Consider the following 24,199-nt stretch of genomic DNA (forward strand, 5'->3'; position numbering starts at 1 on the left):
TGATTATTATAATTTTTCTTTAGAAAACAATGGCCATGTTTGGATGGTTCACAAACTTTCAAGCAGCACTGTATGTGGGCTTTTTTCCCCCACAAATTTTGCTTTATTTACTCTGGTTTGTCTTATAAAAGGTTCACTCTGTCTCCACAGTAAAAAAGTGTTTAGACGTTTATTTATACTAAAATTGCCGTGCGGTTAGTACGAAAACATTTTTTTTATTATTTATTGTTCTAAACAGTTTCTTTTGTATTTGCCCTTTTTCTCTAGAATTTTCTTTTCTGCAAATGTCCCAGCAAACATTAACATCTACAATGAGTTCACAAACACACAGCTTTAATGGTGTTCAGGATTCAGGTCAGTAAACAATGACAAGCTCACCATCACCATTTTCTTTTCTTATCTTTCACTCAGTTGTATATTTTACAACATGAATATCTGTGTGAGTAACTAGGAGAGTCAGCAAGGCTGCCCAAACAACCGAGAGTGAAAGAGGAAATAAAAACACTGAAGTAAGTTTATATACATCAGGAACTAAATAATATACAAAGAAAGCTACAGCTTCTGAGTATACAAACAGTTATATTGGCATAGTTTTATATTTACTTTTATTATAACCTCATTTTGTAGTTTAAAGCAGAATATAGGACAAAGATCAACTGATTATTTGGCAGTTTTTATGCAGTTGTAAAGAATAATTAACTTTTTCCCATTTTGCTCTATATACAGCAATAATTAGACCATAACATACTGATATTAACTGATTAATTAGTCCGGTTATGATGCAGTGCATTGCTTAACAAATATGTCGTTTGCAATTTGCCGAATGTTGCTCCAACATCATGACATTTCTTGTTTTGTCTGACTGGAAATCAGAGGCATTTGTCTTCCTTGTAAGCCAGTCAGTCAGATGACTGCCAGTAGACAGTAATAGGCGGAGGAGGCGCAAAACTTTGTTACCCTTTGCTCCACAAAGCTGGAGAAAAATGTGGTTCACACAGGAACAGTGCTAGTGGTTTTAAAACTGGAAGTTTTTAAAATTACGGTATTCCTGGTTCCCATTATCAGATTATTTTCATTCATTTCACAAGATACTGTGAGAGGAAATGGTAACTAGTGAGAGTTTCACGTTTTAACAGCTTCAGATGACTGCAAAAGTAGAAAATAAATAAAATATGGACTTTAATTTGGGAACATGTCTCCATGTAAAAAAAAACTGAATATAAAATATATGAACTTATTAGCTAATTTATAAACATCTGACGGTAATTTTACTAACCTAATATTATTTCTTGCCTCTGTCACTTCACATACATGAATGCCAAGTTATTTTACACATGTGAAACCTGTCCTAGGTGTGCCTTAATTTCCCAATTCACTGTAATCCAAACTCAAAGCTAAAACGGCTAAGCTTGTTTACATTAAAACATTTCCAGGGTTAAACACAAATGTAAATGTTTTACTTATTCTAGACTAAGTTAGTTAGCATGTATTAATGTGGTTTAAGTGGCTAACAGAAAACAAATGCGTACGTACTCTGTGGATATCCACCGGAGCTTCTCTGCGGGAAGAAGCCGTTGGTCGCGTACTGCTGCTCGGGAAGCAGCGGTGACCGCTCCTCGTCCGCCATGGCTGACCGCCCCGGACCCAAGTCTTTCAGCGCACCCGCTGGAAAGGGCTCTGGAGCGGCGGGTACTCCTCTGGACCTCGATAAAGATTCCCAGGGAGTTGGAAGTTAAATCACTCCAAAGGTTTGCGTTCACATGACACGGCGAAAATCACCCACTGAATGCGGAAACGACTCTACAAAAACATTCGTCACATGACAGCGGTTTGAGTCACGGTTGTGATGGACACAGGGCTCAGCCAATGAAAACGCTCGCTGCGTGAAAGTGGGTGGGTCTAAGAACGTCCGACTTCTGTGGCGTTCAATTTGTACTTGGAAGTCGGATTTTTTATTTTACACGGCAGATAAATTAACAGAAACAATAATCTCCACGAAGACGGGGGTTTCTCTTCATCTCTGACCTCAGTTAATAATATGAATACTTCTTCTAATGATTTGTTTAAAAATCTGTTGGTTTAGCATAGTCAAATTAAATGAAAGCGTAGCATATTACTGTATAAAATGTAGTAATGAATATATCCCAGGTAAATGAAATGCAGCAGATCATGTTGCTTGATTTACACGGATTTATTTGAGAACGATACACTATTATTGATAATTTTGAGACATCTATTTTTATTTCTAACAAGCTTAGGTCAGAACAAGATTTTTATGATATTTTGAGCAACAATAATTATTTGTAAAATTATTTTAGTTCACGGTAACGCAATATTAACACAATTATTAAAAATGAAATGTTTCCCATAAAATGATTTAATTTCGAATGTTTAATACCTTAGAAGTAATTATTTTTTCTACTTCCACGTATTACCAGTTCCAAAAATTAAATGAAAGGCATGTTTAATACCTTGTTAAATTATTTTTCAGATAAATGGATTTTGATAGATTAAAACAAGTTCAGTTATTTCTATTTGCATGGTTCGTTATTTTTCTCTTTTCTCTCGATTTTTCTACCAATAACTGGATAACAAAAATCTTCGGTCTGGTGCTTTGGTCTTAACAACCCCCAGTTTTGCTTACAGAGACTTCAGTGTCCATCTTATTTCTTGCTTCTGTTGTTTTGTTTATTCATTTCGGATAATTAAAATTATCAAAAATGATCCAGAAATAAATAATTTTAATAATTTATTTTCAGTGTTAGATGTTAATTAGAAATTAAAGTTTGTTTTTTGAGAACATGTTCTTGCAACAAACTTATTGCAAGAACATGTAACAATAATGCTACTTTGCACAAATGGTGTCAAATGGTGTCGTTTCTTGAAAATAGTGTCAAAACGACATTATTATCGTTTATCTTGATAACTTCTGAGATAATTTATCGTCCAGCAAAATTTGTTATTGTGATATTAATACTTGAAACCGGTAATAATCATCCAATATCTATCTGTTGTTGTTTTTTTCATTTTACATTAGAGTTGGGGTCTCTCTGTCATCTAAAAAATACAATATCACAAATGCAGTGTTTCCATTAAATAAGAAACGCAATTAAAATCACATATAAATAAGTTTGTTTATGCGATAAGTAATTTTTAAAAAAAAACATGCTTTCCATTATCCTCCTACCATTTCCTGTCGTCTTCCATTCGTAACATGATCACATGACTCGTGTGATGAGAAACGTGTTTCCTTTAAGAAAACACGGATTTCGATACGGCCGAAAAACCACCTCAACTCAGCGCAAAATCTTTTTAGCGAAAAAGTTCTACGACATAATTGGAATACCGTGAACTCGTGTGTGACGTCACGCCTAGTTCCGAATTTCCTCTCCCGAGGTAAATGGACCGCATCAACAGCATTCTGGTTTTTCCCGCGCGCCGAACTCGGATGTGACATCATACGAACTATGACTTGAGAAAAAATGGAAAGTAGCCGAAAATACAAAAAAAAAAAAAGAAGAAGAAGAAGAAGAAGAAGAAAAAGAATTCCCCGAAGAACAGCGTTTTTATTTTTAAAACACATAAACAGACATATTAAGATAATAATGTTTGGCGATATATGAATCTCTGAAGTACTCAGACTTCTAGTTAAGCGAACATTTCGTGCGAAATTAAATGGTGCCGTTCACTCCTCCATCCAAGTGAGGGCAGTAGGGTCGCATCGTCATCCACTCAGAATTAACCGGAGAAGAAGAAGAATAGAGAGCGCAGCGCTCAAAGCAACATCACGCCTCCTGAATGCAGCGTCTCCATGCTTCTCTCCACGTGAGTTAAAACCCTGCAAACAAAAGGTAAAAAGCTGCAAGACGTTGTACTAAAAATGCTTCTTTGCACTTCATAAAGGTTATGCACGAATATATTGACATGTCATTGGTTTTTACTGTCGTTAAAGCAATCATGTACGCCAGTGATTGAGTTTTTTCTGGAAAGAATCCTCGAAGTTTGTGAAAAGTTTCCTTTTTTCTCCTGCAAACAGCAGTCGACAGAAATGTTCAGTGATTTTCCTGCTTACTGACTTGCTTTTTGTGGGTTTTTGTCCCCCTTTGGAGACATTTTCCCCCCCATATTCACCTCTACAGGGAACCTCAAGTTTTTCTCCAGTTTAAAAAGTGGCTGAAAATTCACATTTTGTCGAAAAGTATTGGTTATAAATAACAACGGAAACTTCTGATAAAGGACATTTGGTGAAAAACAAAGGAGTGTTAATGTGCATAAGTTTTATTTGCATGAAAAGCTTTAGATGCAAGAAAAATCTAATGTATCTAAATCCATGTAAACACAGAAACTTTGAGGAGGATTTAAATTTTTTATTGCATTTAAGAGTGATATAAAAATTCAGCAACCGAGTTGAACCGAGTTGCGAATTAGAGTATTTTTAGGATGAGATTCACACAGTATGATAAAATCGAATAAAAATTTATTTCAGCGTGTTTACACAAACATTAAACGACATTATGATTATTAGTTATTCTCCCTGCTGCAAAACTGAGGCCATCTTCACTGCCGTTTTATTAACGCAAGAAGAGCACAGGTGATTGTTGTGGAGAACTATAACGTTTTCGCAGCTGTGGACTTTTTAGAGAAACAAAAGGCTAACAAGCTGTTAAATAGTTAGGCTATCTGCTCAGGTAGCTTCCCTGCAGTCTTCTTCACTTACATGTGATCATTGCTTGCAAAATGTTATTTTTAATGCAATATTACCTTTAAAAAAAGAGCATGTTGGAGCTTTTTGAGTGTGTACATCATTACTTTCTGTGTTTTAGACGTTAGAAAAATGTCCAAATAGCCGAATTTGTGTTTCTTGGGAAAAGGTTGGACACTTCCTGTTAGCCTGTTGACCTACTGTGTGCAGCAAAATGTTGGTAGGATGGTGCTGTTTGGAGAAAAAATGGAGAAAACTTTGGTCTCACCAATCCTTACTTTGGATTTTCAGTAAAAATAATTAACAGTAGGCAAAGTATGATGTGAAATTTGAGTGATTTTGAAACCATAATTTGTTATATTTTTACTCTGATAACCAACATATGTCTTGCACATAACTATAACACTCTGAATATGTTGTCTGAATTAAAAAAAAGACTTATCCCAGATTCGACCTGTAAATTTAACCAAAGGCTCGCAGCAGGGACAGTAAATCTCCCACTGAGAATCAGAGGCCCTCTTGTCTTTGTGACTTCAGTCACTGTTGAGTAATAACTTCTGAGTCCAACTTCTCTCTTATCTGATGGTCCCTGCCTCCATTGTTAGCAAACCTGATTTACAGCTTTGTTTTCTGAAAAGGCTAAAAGGATGTGGAATGTAGTGGAAATGGTCAAAAGTAAAAAAAAAAATGAGTGCATGTTTATTGTAAAATAAACGAGATTATATGCCAAGTGTTGAGCCTTAAAAGGGATTGAAAAATAAACATAAAAATATCAAGTTAAGTGGAAATTTTGGTATTTTTTTAGGATGAATATTATTATAATTCATATAATTCGCAAAAATAATAAAATCAGGCAAAATAAAAATTTTCCAAAACAAATTCTTTCAGTGAAAAATCTGTGAATTTTTGGTTAAACCATGTTTGTTTTTCATTCAGTTGGTAGAAAGTCAGGTAAAAGTAGCGATACTTCATAATAAAATTACTCAATTAAAAGTACATCATAGTGAAAATACTCCTAAAAGTACTTTTTTTCTCAGAAAAGTTACTGAAGTAAATGTAATTGAGTAAATGTAACTAGTTGATGCCCAACTCTGCCTGTGAGAGGTTTGACTGACAGACCAGCAGGTCATGTCTGTATGTTTGCAGTTAACAGTTAACAATATTCACCCCACTGTAACCAGCTAAACAACTTTCTTCTTACATTTAGCAACATTTCAGACAAAAAAAATGGTATTGGCCAAAAATGTACAGGTCAGGCTTTTTAAAGATCAGTAATCGTGATCAGCAAGAAAACTGCAACTGGTACATCTCTAGTTTATACCTTTTTCTTAATAAAATTAATGTATTTTAATAGAATGTATCTATATGAGTTTCGTATTCTGATTAATTTAACCAGTTTCTGCACTTGTTTCTTTTCAGTGACCTACTGTTTTTTTGTTTTTGCTGTCTTCAATTTGTCTTGCCTGCTGAAGGTAAAGTGAAGCACTGCTTCATGGGCCTAAACAGGCTTTTCCAAGGATTTTGAGGACAGACTGCAGCCTGCACTGGCTGTTAAACAACATTGTTCTTGTTGGTGATTGACAGCAGAGCTACCTCACCACATGTCTCCTTAAACCTCTGAGAAACATCACCTTCCTTATGTCTTATCTCATGTACGACCCTTTTTCCCCTGGGACACAGAATGCCTCCCAGGGGCAAAATGGACTCTTGAGTGTGAAAACTGAGAGAGATTCTTGGAGAACACCACCAAATGATGGACCTGAATCCAGCTTTACCTTCCCTGGAGCATCTCCTGGGATTCCTACCTCGTCTACGGAAAGAGAAATGAAGCCATTCCCTTTGCCAGTTAGCAACTACAGGCCTGAAAACTATCTAACAACTTCGCAAAGTACCTTTAACATTCCCCACAAAGAGGAGATCAAACACCAACCTATAGATCAGTGTGGTTTCTTCACCATCACCCAAAAAGAAACCTTATCCATTTCAGCCCCAAAGATGTCAACCTTCTCGACTTCATATGGGCATCAACTCTCAAGCACCAGCTATAGCTCCTACAACTGGTTGCCAGACCACAATGGTACGACCGAAGTTTTCTCGAAATTGGCATCAAATGCGTCTGTTTATGCCACTCGAGCAGAAGATCAAAGAGTTTCTTCTCAAGCCAGTTACTTTGACTGTAATCCACAATTGGCTGGGAACATCTTAGAAAATTACGGACTGGAGAAAGCTGACCTGGACGAACTTCTGAATTACTCTGAAGAGCAGACTACTGCCCAGAACTTGCCCTACCTCTTAGAAAGCATTCGCATTAAAAAGGCCACAAGGACTGCACCTGCAGTTCAGTCCAACTCTGACTCTACGACTCGACCCACTGCAAGCCCAACAGGAGTAGATGCAGCTAGTTTTGGAAAGCCAGGAATACTGGAGGACAAAATGTCTTCATCTACTCTTCATCCAGTGAAAATGATTAAAAATGAGCAAGCTGCTGCTGGTTATGCAGAGGTAGATGCTGTGATTGGTAGAAACATTCAGAGGAACCCTTTGTTGATGGATAATTTTCAAACCAGCAGTACAGAGGAGTCATTCGCAACTTTAACTAAAATAAAAAGTGGTGATTTGGGTTCTTCAGGTGACCAGAAAGAGTCTCTTGTTGCTGTGAATCCTCCAAGTATCAATCAGACTAGACTGCTTCAAGCTCAACCGAACCAGGCGAGTGGATTGACCCGATCCATTGGTTTTGAACAAACAGGAACGCCCAACGATAAGCCAAAAATTATTATTAAACCAGTTAAACTGTTTGACTGGGCATATACTGGAAAATCTATTACAGATGTTGAGAATACGTCTGTCAAGAATATTCACAATGCAGCTTGGGTTGGTGTAAAGGACGGCAAACAAGCACCACAGCTAAGCTTTGCAGAGTTAAAGAACAGCAGTTTGGTTTCTTCATATGACCAGAAAGTATCTGCTGCCAATTTGAACCAACTGAATGTTGTGGCCTTTCCAAAGAGGAATGCAGCTGGAAAACTGGAGACCCAACAAAACCATACGCCACAGTCGGTTCCCCAACATGAAACCAGAGATGCTACATCCAGTGGTGAAAGTAAAATTCAAGGGCAAGGATCAAATATTGCAGACTCAACGATGAATCTGCAAATGCTACAGAAAACAAATATTCAGAAAATTTTGCAGATTCTGAAGGATTTGCAGCCTGATGTGTCTTCTGCCGCAAAACCAGATTCTCAATCATCTTTCATTCCCAAAATGCCACACGTCTCGGATGCTGTTCCACCTTCAACAGTTGTATCCAAGAACCCTGCATCTAGTGTTTCTCAGTCTCAGCCAATCATTAAAACAAATGACACTGCTCATGTGCCACCTTCTAAGCCTCCACCTCCAGCCAAGGCTGGGTCCTCGAAGGATCTGCCGTCCCTTGGTGTGAGGCGTGATTATGCAGCAGTTATGCCAGGAAAATTTCCACACATCTGCTCTTTATGTAAGAAAGAATGTCCTCAACTAAAGGTAAGTGTGTTTTCTTTTCACTTCCTCTTTCATAATAGTGATTGCTTATTGCTAGCAACTTAATTATTTTAGTTATCTCTCATGCATTAAATTGAAAACATCTTAAATGTCTCTGCATCTTAATTTGTTTTGCAAATGTAATGTCAAGACAAGACTTTATTTGTTGCTGTTTATTTTAGGATTGGGTCACCCACCAGACAAGCAACCAACACCATGCCAACTGCAACCGCCTTCGCAACCAGTTAGTACATTTAGCCGTTTTTAAGAAATATTTTAAGTTTTTGGAAAGGTAAAGGGTTTTCTGGAGTATTGTTTGTTTTTTACACCTAAGAAATAACAAGAAAACATTTTAAATATAAAATATTTCTCCTTTAACCTACAATGGTGGTGGACTTTTGAGACATTATGTTATTTCAGAAAAAGTTTACAGTATCTAAGGAGACCTTTATTTGAATGTGCTGGGTTTTTTTCCCACAGATACCCTCATTGGGATGGGGAAGTGCAAAGGTAATCTATTTTTTTCAAATATGCAACAGTAACAAGAACAAGTTTTTCTCATTGCCAAGTTTCTTTTTTTCAAATGGTTGATTTGATTCTTGTTCACTAATCTTTTTAGGGATGCAGTTAAAAGTTCTAAGACTTTAACCCGAGCCTCCCTGCATCATCGTTCCCGCTCATACAGCAGCAGCAGTTCCAGCTCAGGAGATGGACGAGACAAATCCATCAGCCGTTCACGCTCCCGCTCATACAGTCCATGTCATCAGAGGAGCTCAAGAGATGGACAGCACAAATACAGCAGCAGATCAGGACATAGCAAAAACAGATCCAGTACTGGCTCCAGTTCCCGTTCGTACAGCCCCATCTGCCACGGCTCAAGAGATGGAAAAAAACAATCCAGCGGTAGTTCCTCCCAACACAGGCTGCAATGCCGCACCTCAAGGTCTAGGTCTCGCTCTTGCTCCCCACGTTATAATCGTTCTGGTTATCGATCACGTTCAAGAAGCTACGAGAAATGGTCCTCACCAAAGAGAATGAATAAGAAATCAATTTCACCAAGAAGGAACCACGAACGGCAGTTGTCTAGAGGAAGAAGTTGTGAGCAAAGATCGTCACCAAGAAGTGATCAGAAAGAGGGGTCAAAGAGATTCCTTGAGCGCCAGTCTTCCCCAAGAATATATGATCATAAACAATTGTCACCAAGGCAATGGTCACCGAGGAGTGGTTATGCGAGACAGATGTCCCCAAAAAGAACTGATAAACGATGGTCCCCAACAAGCAATGGTGAGCAATTCTCACCCACAAGAAGTGGCAATAGAAGACGGTCTCCAGTGATGAGCCATGGCCAACACTCCTCTAGGTCTAATGATAGACTAGAGTCACCACAAAGACGGACAGATGTTAGTACTTATGACCGGTCTCCGCCAAGAAGGGCCGAAGGCAAATATTGGTCTCCGCCAAGGTACCATGATCGACAGTCATCCCCAAGAAGGAATGGTGATAAAAGATGGTCACCAACAAGAAAAGGTGAATCATTCCTTGAAAGAGATGAGAAACAATTCCTGTCAAAGCAGAGTGACGAGGAAACGACTTCTGTAAGGAGAAACCGCAAGAGACGTGCGTCTCCAGAAGAGCAGCTGTCTTGTCAGAAAAAGAAGTCCAGTGTACAGATCCTGACAAACCAGCTGCTGGAAAATTCAGGTTTGATCTGGAAACATTGTTGAATCCATAAAATCAAAGTGTTAGCAATGTCTTTACTTGTAGAATGTCTCCATCTGTCCTTTTTTTTGCTAATTCTTTCTCATGCATTCTTCTCCTTCTAGCTATCGAGTCTGGCTCAGAAGAGTCCAACATCAAAGATGTTGTAGATTTAGTGGTTCCTGTTTTACTGGCTGAACTTGCAAAGAATGAGGATTCCTCACAGTCATCATTGGGATTGCCCTCACAGGACAAAAGCAGGAAGGTCTTAACACATTCATCAAGTGAAAGACGGTTATCACCATCTTCCACAAAAATACTGTCCAAACTCAAGCAGAAACATGCAAGATCTTCTAAGAAGACCAAGGTTGGTGTGCATCTTTGAATTCATCAAGCTAGGATATGTTGGCTTAATCGTTCCTACATTTTTGTAGCCTAAATAAATTGCTAAAAATTTGTGTGGGATACAAATGGTTCAAAATTCAAGGGCTTCAGATTTGGAGTTGAAGATATGCATCGCTGGTTCAAAAGGAGCAAACCTAATTTTGTTTCGTAATTCAACCACAAAGGTGGCCAGATACAATCAAGACTGTTGGACCTGATGGCCGTTTAAAAAAAAATCTCTAGCAAACATTACAAACTTGTGTTTTCGCCTGTGTGGAGCTTGTTGTCAAAATTGGCAGTAGTGGGATATGGGTGAATTTGCACACTTCTGATTTCAACTCAAACTCATTGTTGAAAAATCTTTGCCTCTCTAAGAAGCAAGCGAGGTCCAATAAAAACATCGAGGACAGACTGAAATTATGCAAATGGTAAAATGATCAACAATGGGAGGCTGGTGCAAACCTCTCAGGTGTGAAGCTTATTGTGTTTAGTATGAAGATCCAAATGGATCAAATGTAAAAACAAGCAGTTGGCTTTTTCCTAAAGCCTCAAAAGAACATTTGTGTCAGTCCCAAAACTTCTGGTTATGACTGTAGATTGTATTAATCTGATCCATCTACAATGTGCTATGTTAACAGGACAAGAAGGCCCTCGCCATCACCTCACAACATGGAAGAAAACATCATAAACTGTAAGTTATGATGTTTTTTTAGTTCAATAATTTTATGAATTATGCAGTAACAATCACCAAAAAATGTTTTAAATTCTTCCACTTTAACTTGTGTCAACAGATGCTGAAGCATTCAAGACCACTTCTGGATTAATTTTTATTTTTATTTTATATCTTGTCTTCCACTCATCCCCCCTCTTTACACATGTATAAAGCTAAGCATTTCTGTACAGATTCACTATGAATAATAGATCTGAAACGAAGATAAGTTACCATGTCTTGTTTTACTATGGTTCTCAGCTCTTAGGTTGTGAATGCCACTCATTCACACTTTGTTTGATGCAAAATACTTGATTTAAGGCCTTTTTGGAGGCTGTAAGGTTTGGGTTGTTTGTACAACAGCATAATACTATTTAAGTTTGCAGGAAAGTAAATGCTTTTTTTGTTTGAGTTCTTAAATGTATTTTTGTGTCTTTGACAGAAAATCTGGGGATACCAAGAAACTGAGTTCATCTGAGAGCTTGGACCTTCTTCCGATAAAAACGCTTTTGTCTTTGCATCAAAAACTTGTGAAAAAAGCAAAACGTTTGTCTTCCAAAGGATCACACGTCTCCAAATCCAAAACTTACTCGCAAAAAACACAGACTTTGAAGTCTGTTGTATCAGTAAAAGAGCCGTTGAAACAATTAGTTTCCTTGAGGTTCAGAAGTCTGGAAACGAGGCCTCATTTTGGCCTCTCAAATCAAAGAAGTGGACCTATAGTTTTCAGAAAAGATCAAGAAGATGCAGTTAAAGAAAAGATGAAAGTTAAAGGGACAAGGAGGATTATTATTCCTGAACCAAATGAAGAGAATAAAACTATCAGCAATGTAAAGCCTGATTCTTCAAAAACATTTGCAAGTAAACCATTGGATAAAACTGCTGAATGTTGCGGAGTCGTTGAACTAATGAAAGTTGAAGATTCTTTGGGAAATAAACAACAAACTTCAAATGGTTCACTTCAGGCTCAGGAGACGATCGTCAAAACTCAAGAAACCTCAGACAAAACTTTGCCAAAAGTCCAACCAAGAATGGATCCAGATTCCAAGAAGTCCAAAAGCCTTGGAAAGAATCCTGATTCTGGAGTCACAAGATACAAACCAGCTACTAAAGTTTCCAGAAAAGGCAAAGGCTCTCAAGTTGCAGTTGAAGACGGAACCAAGGTTGGAAAAATGTTAAAGAAGACTGTTGCTAAAACAAAGAAAGGGAAGAAAATGGTTGCAAAAGTGAAGGTCAAGGCTCCAAAAACATCTACAAATAAAAAGCTGGATGAAACTACTAGATGTCTTTCAGAAGGTAAAGTGGGAAAACTTTCTGAAACGGCGTTTGGAAACTTCAGTAAATGTGATCAAGCAAGCGTCAAAGAATCTGAACCCTCCCTTTCAGTGTCCACAATACCAGTGATGGAAAACAGTCCAGGTGATTGTCAGATTTCAAAATCTGAGATCGCTAAAGCAAAGACCTTACAATTTAACACCAATGAAAGTCAAATACAAATCAGCCAAGAAAAAGAAGAAACTTCATCTAGGGACATAAATGTGTCCTCCAAGCTGATGTCGTCAGAAAACCTCTCTGCGGTTTGTCAAACCCTAAGAACAGACAGTTCTGAAATAAAGGTTGACAAATCTGCCTTCCTCTCAAAAGACACTGCTTGGCTTGTGAAGGCAAATGTTTCAACAGCTGAAACAAACATGCAGACAGAAGGTATTACAGATGGTAATGTGATGAAAAGAAAAATGGATTTTCTTGAGACCAAAGGAGATGAAGTGACTGCTACAAATGCCTCCCCAGCTGAACCTGAACATCCTCAACCAGGCAGTGAAGTTATCACCGCTGCAGATAAACCTGCTGATCCAACGATGAGTCAACAGACAACAACAACTCGAGAAACTCCAGGCCTGGCAGCGCTAAACCTGAAGACCAAACAGCTGGAGGTTCAACCGCAGTCTGCTGGAAGCTCTGCTGAGACACCTTTGGGTTCACCACAAAAAACTGGAGGGGAGGAGGAAAATGATCAAAAAGGTATGTCGGAGATGACCTGTTTGTAATTCTTTTCACCATACCTGACTTTCAAACTCAAATATGAAATAAAAGATAAAAGACTTATGCTTTTTCTCATGAGCCAAAATCGACATAAAATTATTCCCTGGCCAAAAATATATATTTTTCAACTAAAATCACCCAAAATATATATTTTTAACCCTCTTAATTAACTAGGCATGCAATGTTTTAATTAATCAATAACAAACATTAGTCACTAGAGAAATGTGTAAATAATTGCAGATCCAGAGCTATTAAACGGTTTTGCATGTAGTCTGTAAAATCTTTTAGGCTTGATTGTCTGCTAAATTTAATTACACATATTTTTGGTGGGGGGAGGGGTGTTGCACAAAGCCAGCCCAGGGCCACAAATAGCCGTTTGACACCCCTGCTCTAAAAGATTTTAGAGAGAAAAAAATCCACCATAATGTTTTATTTTTCTTCTTTCTACAAAAATAAAAATTATTCACCCAAATTTAATTTCTGTAATAACATATCTTGTCCTCTGTGCTAATCATTTCTCTTCTGAAGTTGATGTTCTGACCCAGAAGAACCCGGTCACCTGTTTTCCAAACGCAGCAGCTCCGAATCGCGTTGAGTCCTTATTAGTGACTGTTGGCGAGAGGATTTGGTATTACCTGCAGCCACACGATTTCAGTAAGAAACCCGTTTGTATTTTCAAAAAAAAATACAGAACGTTTCTTTTGATTTTTAATGTTTCATTTTTGTTTTGACCCTCATCTAGAGTGTGTTCCTGCGGGAATTATCCTGTCGTCCAAAGTAAGATTTATTTAGCCTTTGGCTTTTTGATGTAGTTTATTGAGGAAAAATTATCCTAAAACTTGATTCAGTACATGAGTCTGAATCAAAACATTGAACCATATGTCTTTTTTTTTGTCCATGTAAATTATGTAAATTAGTCATTGCAGTTTCAACTATGTTTTTAATTTTGACATTATGTATTTTACTCAGGTTTTTGCCTTCGCAGCTTTAATAACAACCACTTTTGCTTTCATTTTATTATTTTCTTCCAGCCTTACGCTCTCAACTCAACACTGCTGTTGATAACAAACCTTCCTGTGGACCATGGCGGCTCCTACACAGAGGAGGAAGTTGTAAATGTACTCCGTCAATTTGAATTTCAATACGCACACGACAACATCTACGTTATCCCTCAGACAGGCATGGTAAGCACCTGGTTGTGTTTTTGTGTTTGGTTGAAACTCAGCATTCTGGGTGTCTTAGGGTGCGTTCACACTGCAGCCTAAAGTGACCCAATTCAGATTTTTTTTTTTTTGACGTAATGCGACCTGTATCCGATCTTTTCATGGCAGTGTGAACAGCAAAGGTTGGATTATTTTTCGAATGTGACCCATATCCGATACGTATCTGATTCAAATGCGACCTAACGTCCAGGTCACATTCATCCGAACTGAACGTCACTGTTTCTCAACAAATCTCACTATTCTGCGTCCCGATACGTGCAAGCAAAACAACAACCATGACGGATTAGATGAGGATTAAGTTGTTGATATGCTGCTCCAGTTGGACAACAACTTCAAATATGTAAGCTAAGCTCCACCGTTAGCCTCCATGTTTACTTCCGCAAACACTGAGCACTTCTTCTTTTTATGGCAGTTGGCAGAACAAGGAGAACGCTGACGCTATTGCTCCCTCTACTGCGCATGCGGGACACTTTCAGGTCGTTTACCCGTTCACACTGCAGAACGCATACAGGTCGCATTTACTGGCAGTGTGAACGGCCCCGGCAAAAAAATCGGAATTGCCAAAAAATCGGAATTGAGTCACTTCAGGCTGCAGTGTGAACGCACCCTTAATGGAAGCTAAGTGAGCTAAACGTTTTCAAAATTAGCAATAGCGTTAAAATGCTAAACTAAAAATTAGCTACGCTATTAGCAGAAGTATGACAGTAATTTTTCTAAGGTTTTGAATATCAAGATGTTTTTTGATATTACATTTTGTTCTTTTGGGTTTTTCAATATTTTCCCCCCAGCCTGTTCCTTATTGTTTAATCGTGAACTTTGACCTCAGCTGATTCAAGTGATAACTGCTGGACTTGTTCTGTAGATTTCTGTCTGTTTAAACTGGCCAGGCAGTCCCAGGAAGATTCGCTACTTTTCTATGTTTATGCTGTTTGTGCATATTGACTCATGTTACTTGACAAGTTCTGTTTTTTATGCAAAATTCACATTTTGTACAGTTTTTGTGGTTCTATTTGGGTCTGAACTGCTTCTAAAAGCAGCCCAAGCTCTAAAAGAAAAACAAAACAAACAAAAATACACGAAGTTGATGTTTTTCAGTGTCTGGAAATTAAGTCCTTTCAAAAACCTCTGGAATTTTAAGTCACATTTGGCTGGCACTGCACCATTACCTAGCAACCCCAGCCAGCCCAACCCGTTACCTAGCAACCCCAGCCAGCCCAGCCCGTTACCTAGCAACCGAAGTGGAACTCTGGCATTTTTACTGTCATATTTTCACACAGGGTACGATTGGCTTGGCCTCTATCATCAACTGAAAACTGTACTTTGGTTATTATTGTCTCATGTATCAAAAATATGATCAAATTGTAATAAATGAGTGTTAAATTTAAGCAAAATCAGACTTAATTTGTAAAAGGAAGAATTTTTTTTTTTTTTATATAATTTTTATAGAGTTTTGTTTTCTAACATTCTGTCTTTTCAGGCTTTTGTGCTCATGCCAAATGCGCGGTCATTAATTGGCCTCGTCGTCGCAGCAGTGCACGGTTATCTCTCTTTCAGATCGAAGAAACTCTTCTTGCAGATCGTGGAAACAGACATGCTAATGACACCAGTAAGCATGAAAAGAATAAAAAAAATTAAAATACTGATAAAAACAACCTGATTCCTGTCAACCTGCAACCAATACCATCAAATATCTATTTATCTGTCATTAAAAAACTTAATTTAAACAACATTAATACCCTGAAAGTAACCTAAAGACGCTGTAAAGTTTTATTTTTACTCTGTTTTTGTTTCAGCTTGGGTTTTATAAATCTCTCATCGGACTAACGCCTCTCGTAAGTAACCCAAACATTCTTGGATGGTTTTGTTTTGCTTGAGCTTATTTAGCGCTGCTGAACTGTCTAGTTTTGCCGTTCAGTGTTTGACCCTGGAAAGTAAGAACACCTTTGCTCAGTTTGGCAGCTGCAACTACATAGCATTTTCCAGCAAATCCTGTATAAAGATTTTTTTAGGAGGTTAAGATATGAAAACTCTTTGTCACTTTTTACTTGAGCTGTACAATATATCACAAAAAAGAACTGTTTGCTAATACATGCCAAATGTTATGAACTTACATTTTTCATTCTAGTGTAAACACATAACGGTGAAAGAAGAAAAAATTGCAATAATATTGTCACTGCAATATTTACAGATGTTCAGCACAAAATATTAGAATTTCTCAAATAGACATTAAAACTTATACAAAAAGACGTTGTTAGATCAGTGTGAGTTAATTGTCAATTTGGCAGCTGTGAGGTTGTATTCAAGACATCTGTTAAATTTCTTAAATTTTTATTTTACGGAGTTGGAAAAAAATTGTGACGTCAATTTGTACTAATATCATTCAGCTCTACTATTTTACAAAATGAGCAGTTGACTCAATCTGAGTGAAAAAAGATGGATCAATAACTATAGTAATAATAAAAACATATTAAATGCAAGAAGGATGATTAGGATAAACGGATTACTTTGTGAGGTTGGTGAGGAGAAACCTTCTGTCTGGTGAAATGACGTGAAACTACAAGTTTTGTCTGAACTATGATTTAAGATCTGGGGCTAAACACCAGAAAAAATGGAGGAAAAGCAAATATATGTGGTTGTTTTAACGTTGTTCCGGCTGTCGCTGACACAGAACATGAGAGACGATGGAATCAGTATAATCTACATCCAGAACATTTCGCCAAGCGACATCGCTGATCTCAGGAAAGCTTTGAGAAAAATTGGTCATGTGAGAAACTTCCTGCCTCTGCTCAACAAGGTATTAAATTTAAAGGTTTATATTCAAATCCAGGTAGAGAGAAGGACCTAATGGATTTATTTCTGTTTTTGTTTTTTTTAGGTTTTTGTTGAATTCGAGACAGTTTACGATGCAGATCGCCTCGGCGTTTGGTGCAGCCTGATGAGACTGGGTTTCGTCCACACAGTCAACAGGCTGAAAATACCAAGAAGCCTCAAGAAATCACAACGTAAGGACATAAAAGCTTAAACTTTGAATGAAATGTGCAAAAAAAAAGTAAATTTCTACATGCTTTAAGGAGATGAAGGCAATAAAAAGTAGGAAAGGGATAAAAAATGAATAATTTTAATGAGAAATATCCTGTCATCCTTTTTGTTGTTTCCGCCAGTAGTAACATCTGGTTGTTGATCACATGATTCCTGTGATGCTGCAAAAAAGCGTTTCCAGTTGCAGTTTTGCGAAATAAAGTAATTTAGATGCAGCCAGAAAAACTGTACTTCATCCTATAGGCAAAACATTTTATAGAAAATTTTTCCATTAACCAAATTTCTTTTTGAAATTCCAATTCGCCAAATTATATGTTTAATGGAAACACAGCTACATTTAAATTACTCAGTCAAACTCAGATCAGTCTATTGTTGTTTGACCAGCAAAAACATTTTAAAGTGTTTGAATGTATTTACACAATCATCTAAAACCAAAAGAAAAAGCTTAACCTGCTACAAATTTTTCTACAAAAGTAACCAAACGCCCTCTGTGATGCCGTCGTTGTTTATGCAGCACCAAAGCTGCCGCTGAAAGCTCTGCCAGACGGTGAGAAGATCTTACCCGACGCTGGAATCCCAGATGTGAAATCTGGCGTTCCTCAGGGCACCACGGCGCCGTGTTGGGTCACCATGATGACGCCGCCCTACGTCTTCCCAACCGTGTGTCCCTGGTTTAACATCCCCAGTAAGAGAAGCAAGATGCAGACACACCAGGCTCTCTGTGGGAGACTTCCCCTGATTGTGTTCATTTTTTAACACCATTTTTAGGTTTTCTGACGGTCCAAGGAGAAGAAGACATTTTGGTGAGGCCCCGTTTCCTGCATAAAAAATCAGAATCTTACTGTTGGCATTGAAAGTGTTTCTAAATCAGGGTTTATGAGTCAACAGAGGTGTTTCTTTGTCTTTGGTTTTTCTGATTTCCTCTGAACTTGACGTCCCGTAGACGACTCCCCACCCAGGCTCTGAGTTCTTCACCGTCATGCTGACGGGTTTACCAGAAGGAAAATACAAACATGAGGATGTAGCGAAGCTGGTGTGGCGTTATTTCCCCACACAGAACCTGCAGACTCTCTACTACAACATCTTGGTGCTACCGCTGCAGAGGAGGGTAAGGAGCTCTTCCTGCAGACCGATTGCCTATTGCACAAAAGTCAAACCCCATTATTGTTTCAATTAGCTTTCTTGTTTGACTAAAGGTGAAATAACATGTAGCAAGTTTTTTCTCTATAGACATCTGTTGGATTTTTGCTGTCTTACATTTGATTTTTGGGTAATTATTGTAACGTTTGATAACTAAGCAAACTCTGCAAAGATCTCGACTACAAGTTTTTCTCTTAGATCCTGCAAGTTTCTTTATCAGGTCTCTCACGGTACAGAGAGAAACCGCACAGATGGTCTAAATCTTTTGAAGGATGATAATGGTTGGCTAAATGACGTTAAGGCAGTGATGGCCGCCTCAAACTTAAAAAGTAACCCTAAAATCTTATAAGCTAAAGCTAATATGCTATAAAGACAGGGTATTTAGCAGAAGATAACACTAAAGTGCTATGCTAACATAGCATTTAGCAGCATCTAATGCTAATATGCTATACTAACAAGGTATTTAGGAGAAGCTAACGCTAAAGTACTATACTAATATAATATTTAGCAGATGCTTAGCGGTAAAGTGCTATACCAACAGGATATTTGGCTAAAACTCTATACTGACAATGTATTTAGCAGAATCTAACAGTGCAGTGCTTTACCACCATGACTCATGGTTTTGAGTTTATAATAGTTGATTATTGCTAACTCTTTTGCTGATTTAGCCTAACTGACCAGGGTAAGGCTTCGGTCAGCATCAGTAGATTTTAAACTGTTTACTGTTTTACAGCGATTCATTCTGGGTACAGAATAAACTTTATTTCACAGGTTTTTCAACTGAAAGTTTCCAGACAGCAGAGTGAAGTATCTCTTTACAACTAACCTGGAAATATTAATTTAAGGGAAGCTAAATGCACTAAACGTTTTCAAACTTAGCAATTCGCTAAAGCCCTAAACAAAAAATGAGCTCCATTCATGGCAGATTAGCAGAAACTAGTTGTTCCATTAATTTTTAAGAGAGCCAATGTGTCTGTAGTAGACATTAGTAATTTTATTAAGCAAAATAAAGCAAGTTGGATTTGAAAAATAATCATTTGCAACAATATTAACATAAGCTCAGCAGAAATATGTGTATTTTTCAAAGATAAAGTTGGGGAAACGTGAGCTGGGATTGATTTGTATCTCTTAAACTGACCTTTGGGCTTTGATATAACCTTAAACATATTTTCTTTCACCGCTAGGCCTTTGTGTTCTTCTGCGACTGGGAGGCATGCCGCAGTTTCGTCTCAGATTGTGTGAAAAAGCCGGTTTCTGTCAGGAACTGCACTCTGAGCGTCCACTTGGTGCTGGAGGACATGTATCCTGGATCCAGTGAGGTATTATCTGAGGATGCTCTCTGACCTTTAACCTCCAGCAATCATTGTTTTTGTTTACCTTTATGCTTATTCCCCTTTATATTTTTATTTAACTTGTGCAGGAAACGATGTACAGGACTCTGATGAAATGGACGAGTGGTGTAAGTTTTATGTATTTATTTTTAGATACTGGCATCAGTTGGATAAAACGATCTGCTTTAACAAACTCCTGGTTTTGTGTTTTCAGTACGTTCCGGAGCTTTTCTTCCTGGAGAAGCGTCTGGTCAGCGTGGAGATCTATGAAGCGAATATGAATCTCATCGAGAGCATCATTAAGGAAGTCGCTGCCATCGGCAGTTTTATCAACTTCGTGCCGCTCACCAACAGGGTACAGCAACTCAAACCGCCTCCACTCTTCACAATAAACCTTTTATATCCTCATTTTTAACATTAAACCATTTTTAATCATTTTCCAGCAAAGATATTTGTTACTTACCAGATATAAGTTGGGGTGGGAATTTGACGTTTATCGTTTATTGTGATGAATTTCTTATTTTGATGATGATTTTTACTGTTGTCATTCCAGTTAATTCCAGGTTAAAACTTCCTAAACTGTCACCAGGATTGTTAGTTTTAATGTTCAATGAAAGCATCAACAGATTTGAAAATGTGATTAAATGCAGTTATAATTTGCAGTTTAATGATACAAATTGAACTTTATTACAAATGGGAATGTTTTTCCAGACGCTATCATTGCTACGTCAAAGAAGTAATAAATAGTTCTTATTGTCACTTTTATTATTATTATTACAAGAGTACCACAAGATATTGTAATAAAACTTTAAGTCTATATCAACCACCTGTAGATATAAGTTTAATTATATCTACATTCATGATTATGATGCTGAATACCTTCAATCAATAAATTAATTGCAAAATGTGCAATCATGAATACGTAAATATAAATCACACGTATGTTTTCTGGTCTTGTCTTTATCTTAAATATTTATTCCTGTTTTGTTATTGCATTTTAGATTGTATATTTGGGTTTAATCCCAGAAAAAAAGGCTCAAATGATGATGTCTAGTAAAGAAACACTTTATAACAGAACCTGTTTGTTTGGTTATTGTGAAATGGATCACAAAATCACTTTACTGTGAATTTATTGAGGACTCGCAGTATCAAAGTAGTCAGTTACATTTGCTTGACTAACCTTTTAGAAAACGTGAACTTTTAGGAGGATTTAACAAATTTTATAATTGTCCTTAAAAAAATAAACTTAATATTGTAAATGTTTTTTACGTTTTTAATTTCTTCTCGCAGATTTGCATTGAAATGGTTTCTCCCAGTTGTGCTGCCAAGGTGCTGCAGGAGATGCCCTTGAGGAAAGTTTTGCCTACGTGTCTCTGGTATGTTGTCTGGCTGAGAGGTACAGATTAAAAACACGGCACAGTTTCAGAAGTTGAATGTTGTCACGGCAACATTTTTATGCCGATTTTTGACCCGATTTTCCTTTTCCCACGCTCCAATTATTGGGATGACTAAAGATAAAGTATGAGGTTTTCCTGTTGTGTGTGATCTAGTCTTCTGGGAAGGATCTTGTCACCAAGTTATTTTTATTTTACCCCTACAGGGGGAAGATTGGACGTGTTGAGAGGTGAGTGTCGCCATTTTTTAACATGTTTGTGAAGCAGAGGAAGTTCGTAAAGATGTTAGTGGCCTAATTCATAAAATGTAATAAAATAAATGTTGTTTTTCCTAACAATTAGTGTATGTGCTGAAAGATTTCTACTTGTTTTAAGGCTGAAATAATTAATTGGATTAATTGTGTTCAATCGATTATTCAAGTAATATCCAAATAATTTAGTAATTGATTAATCTTTAACTGTAATAATTAGCAGTAATTAAGCCAAAACTGTACAAAACGTATAAACAGTTTACATTTAGGTTAAGATTTAACCTTTGTCTGTAAATACACAACAGTCCTAAAGCAGCAAAGTTGTCTAGTTTTAGCTTCACCTTTTTCAGATTAGCAGAAAAAAAACCTTTTGTGATCCAATTATTAATCGGTTAGTCCTAAAAAAAATAATCAATAGGTCTATATAACACCGTATTGATAAGTCAGTCAGAGACGACTGAGCTTTTCACATGTTGATGTTGGAAATATTTTTTAGCTGCTTACAAAATAAAGGACTGCTGTTTGTTGCAATTTAGACAACAATGTTTTCTTTTTAAAGAACTATTTGTCTGTTTATATTTTTCATGTATTTTTAATATTGAATAAAAAAAATGGCTGAATAGGCATTTTTTGTCCGATTCGTCGTCTGAATAATTGATTAATCGTCGAGAAAATAAAGTAGGATAACCGATTATTAAAATAATAGTTGCAGCTCTAATTTGTTAGGAAATTTAAAGTTATTTAATGGAGATGAAACCAACATAAATTATAAATATTGATTGCTTTAGCATCACTTTGTGAATCAGAGATGAGAACAAAAGTTAATTATGTTTTAAATATCCAGTCAGAAAGGATTCTTGTATTATATCTTATATATTATTTAGCAGTTGTTTTGATGTCTCTTTGTGATTTGTAGTGTGAAGGATCTAAGTCAGCGTCTGGAAGAGGCCGGTGGGATCGAGATAAAGATCGAGGCGGAGCCGTCAGCAGCCAGCGGTCAGCCTTCAGCCTTGAAAACTCTGGTGGATTTTCCAATCTCTGAGCCTCGAGGCGATGAAGTTGCAGAAGCTAATTCTGCCGCACCGCCGACTTTAATCGAATCAGCAGTTTCTAAATCTGGATCAAAGCTGGAAGAAAAAGTATCTGAACCTCCTGATGTCGTCCTGGACTCCAAAACTGAAGCAAATTCAACAGGAGAAGAATGTCAACCCTGCAGGGAGATTTCTTCTGCAGCAGATAACGCTGTCGGCTGCACACCGCGTACGTTCAGTTTAAAACTAGACGATGTTTGTGTGGTGATTATTTTAAAGAAAAAGTGTTTGCAGATGATAAAAGACTGAAAAGATTATTTTTATCATTTGCAAAAATCATAGAAAATGTAAAAAGAGATACTAGCTGCGTTTCTATTACAAATTTATGAAGAAATTTGTCAAACAATATTTTGCAGTTGTGGTGTTTCCATTTGATAAAAAGATAATTTTTTTATTAGAAAACACCCAGAGCCATCCTACCAATTTCCCGTCATCTTCTTTGTCATTTCTCCCAGTAGTAACATCCGGTTGTTGATCAAGTGGCTCACTTGATGTGAAAAGTTTCTGTTGCAGTTTTGCAGAAAAACACAAATTTTGATGCATTTAAACCGACGACATCCTAATCCAATGTTTCTTTTAAATCGGAAAAATGACAGTTTTTTCTGTTTCCATTAAGCGTAATTCCAATTTGCACAATTTTAAGGTCAGTGGAAACGCAGCTAGTCACTCTCTTCTGGAAAAATCAGGAATTCATAAACGTATTTTAAAGGGGTAGTATAATTTAAAATCAGCTTTTCTGAGCTTTATATCATGCTGTAATCAAAAAACGCACCTGGTGTGTTGCTTTGATTCTTCCATGCATGTTGGAGAAAACATTTAACCTCTATGGCAACCATTCAGCTGCGTACAACGCCTGGTTGGGCCTAGCACCGCCTTCAAGGACTCGGCTCCTTCAGACTAGCCAGCAGCAATTAGCAAACACCTGGTGGAGCTCTGCATCTGCTGAAGGGTTAATAGAGGAACAATGTTGTGATGACTTACTGAAGGTGGAGCTTCTTAAAGAGACAGAGGCCAAATTTCAAGGCGTTAAATTACGAAGTCAAATTTCTAAGTAATACTTCATATATGTAGCATTTTTTTAAAAACAATTTAACTTGACATACTTTTTTGATTGTGCTTAAAATGGCACTTTAAGCCTGTTAAGCACAGAATACTCCTGATTTAAGTATGGTGGGATGTACCAGTTAAATTTAAATGTATTATTATTTTATGACAGACGTATCCTCAAAACGTCTCCTTGTCGTTTTGCAGTAGGAATATAAAATCTGGTGTCAAAGCTTCCTTAAGAACTTTAGTTTTCTCTTACCTTTAGATCCCGATGAGACGATCCAAACGGACCCACCTTCTAACGCCGTTGGCGCCGTTCCAGACAAGTCCGCTGAAACGTCTCCATCCGTCCAAACGGAGGCAGCAGCCGAGGAAATGGTCAAAGAACAACCAGGTTCCTCTCTCACTGCCGGGGAGAGGATAGGAAGTTTACTGCAGCCAGAAAAAATCTGTAAGAAACCGTAATCTGTGTTAATCCGACATGTGGGGGAAACATAAATAAAGTCCTACATTTAAAATCTGATTCCTGATGGTGTTTTTTTACTGCTCACCACAGGTTGTCTTGGTCATAGCATCATCATGTCCCCAAAAGTAAGTCCTCAAACTACTTATATATATTTGTGCATGA

The 24,199-nt window shown here is 37.4% G+C and overlaps 2 protein-coding genes across 5 annotated transcripts in view; one reads left to right on the plus strand and one right to left on the minus strand.

The window, feature by feature from the left end:
- LOC106944687 (type I phosphatidylinositol 4,5-bisphosphate 4-phosphatase-B-like) overlaps nt 1–1,841 on the minus strand; it is a 14,831-nt gene extending 12,990 nt beyond the window's left edge. The window contains exon 1 of the mRNA XM_015027874.1: nt 1,534–1,841. Within this exon, the coding sequence (XP_014883360.1) occupies nt 1,534–1,627 (94 nt within the window). The 5' untranslated portion in view covers nt 1,628–1,841. The remainder of the gene's footprint in view (nt 1–1,533) is intronic.
- Nucleotides 1,842–3,611: 1,770 nt separating this feature from the next.
- LOC106944688 (uncharacterized) overlaps nt 3,612–24,199 on the plus strand; it is a 39,632-nt gene continuing 19,044 nt past the window's right edge. For 2 of the 4 annotated variants that reach the window (XM_015027878.1, XM_015027876.1), the window contains exons 1-26: nt 3,612–3,851; nt 6,122–8,224; nt 8,404–8,465; nt 8,702–8,731; nt 8,841–9,922; nt 10,045–10,286; nt 10,942–10,994; nt 11,455–13,034; nt 13,584–13,709; nt 13,798–13,834; nt 14,089–14,239; nt 15,756–15,884; nt 16,072–16,110; nt 16,947–17,072; nt 17,154–17,280; nt 17,832–18,002; nt 18,086–18,120; nt 18,261–18,425; nt 19,642–19,776; nt 19,878–19,916; nt 20,003–20,143; nt 21,079–21,164; nt 21,389–21,412; nt 22,350–22,693; nt 23,837–24,022; nt 24,128–24,162. In XM_015027878.1, coding sequence (XP_014883364.1) covers nt 6,341–8,224; nt 8,404–8,465; nt 8,702–8,731; nt 8,841–9,922; nt 10,045–10,286; nt 10,942–10,994; nt 11,455–13,034; nt 13,584–13,709; nt 13,798–13,834; nt 14,089–14,239; nt 15,756–15,884; nt 16,072–16,110; nt 16,947–17,072; nt 17,154–17,280; nt 17,832–18,002; nt 18,086–18,120; nt 18,261–18,425; nt 19,642–19,776; nt 19,878–19,916; nt 20,003–20,143; nt 21,079–21,164; nt 21,389–21,412; nt 22,350–22,693; nt 23,837–24,022; nt 24,128–24,162 — 7,029 coding nt within the window. In that variant the 5' untranslated portion in view covers nt 3,612–3,851; nt 6,122–6,340. Of the gene's footprint in view, nt 3,852–6,121; nt 8,225–8,403; nt 8,466–8,701; nt 8,732–8,840; nt 9,923–10,044; nt 10,287–10,941; nt 10,995–11,454; nt 13,035–13,583; nt 13,710–13,797; nt 13,835–14,086; nt 14,240–15,755; nt 15,885–16,071; nt 16,111–16,946; nt 17,073–17,153; nt 17,281–17,831; nt 18,003–18,085; nt 18,121–18,260; nt 18,426–19,641; nt 19,777–19,877; nt 19,917–20,002; nt 20,144–21,078; nt 21,165–21,388; nt 21,413–22,349; nt 22,694–23,836; nt 24,023–24,127; nt 24,163–24,199 lie in introns of all 4 variants that reach the window. The other 2 variants (XM_015027877.1, XM_015027875.1) reach the window with 2 other exon arrangements.

Source organism: Poecilia latipinna, unplaced genomic scaffold, assembly GCF_001443285.1.
Source record: "Poecilia latipinna isolate Pla-1442-1.1 unplaced genomic scaffold, P_latipinna-1.0 Scaffold108, whole genome shotgun sequence".
In the NCBI taxonomy this organism is placed as follows: domain Eukaryota; kingdom Metazoa; phylum Chordata; class Actinopteri; order Cyprinodontiformes; family Poeciliidae; genus Poecilia; species Poecilia latipinna.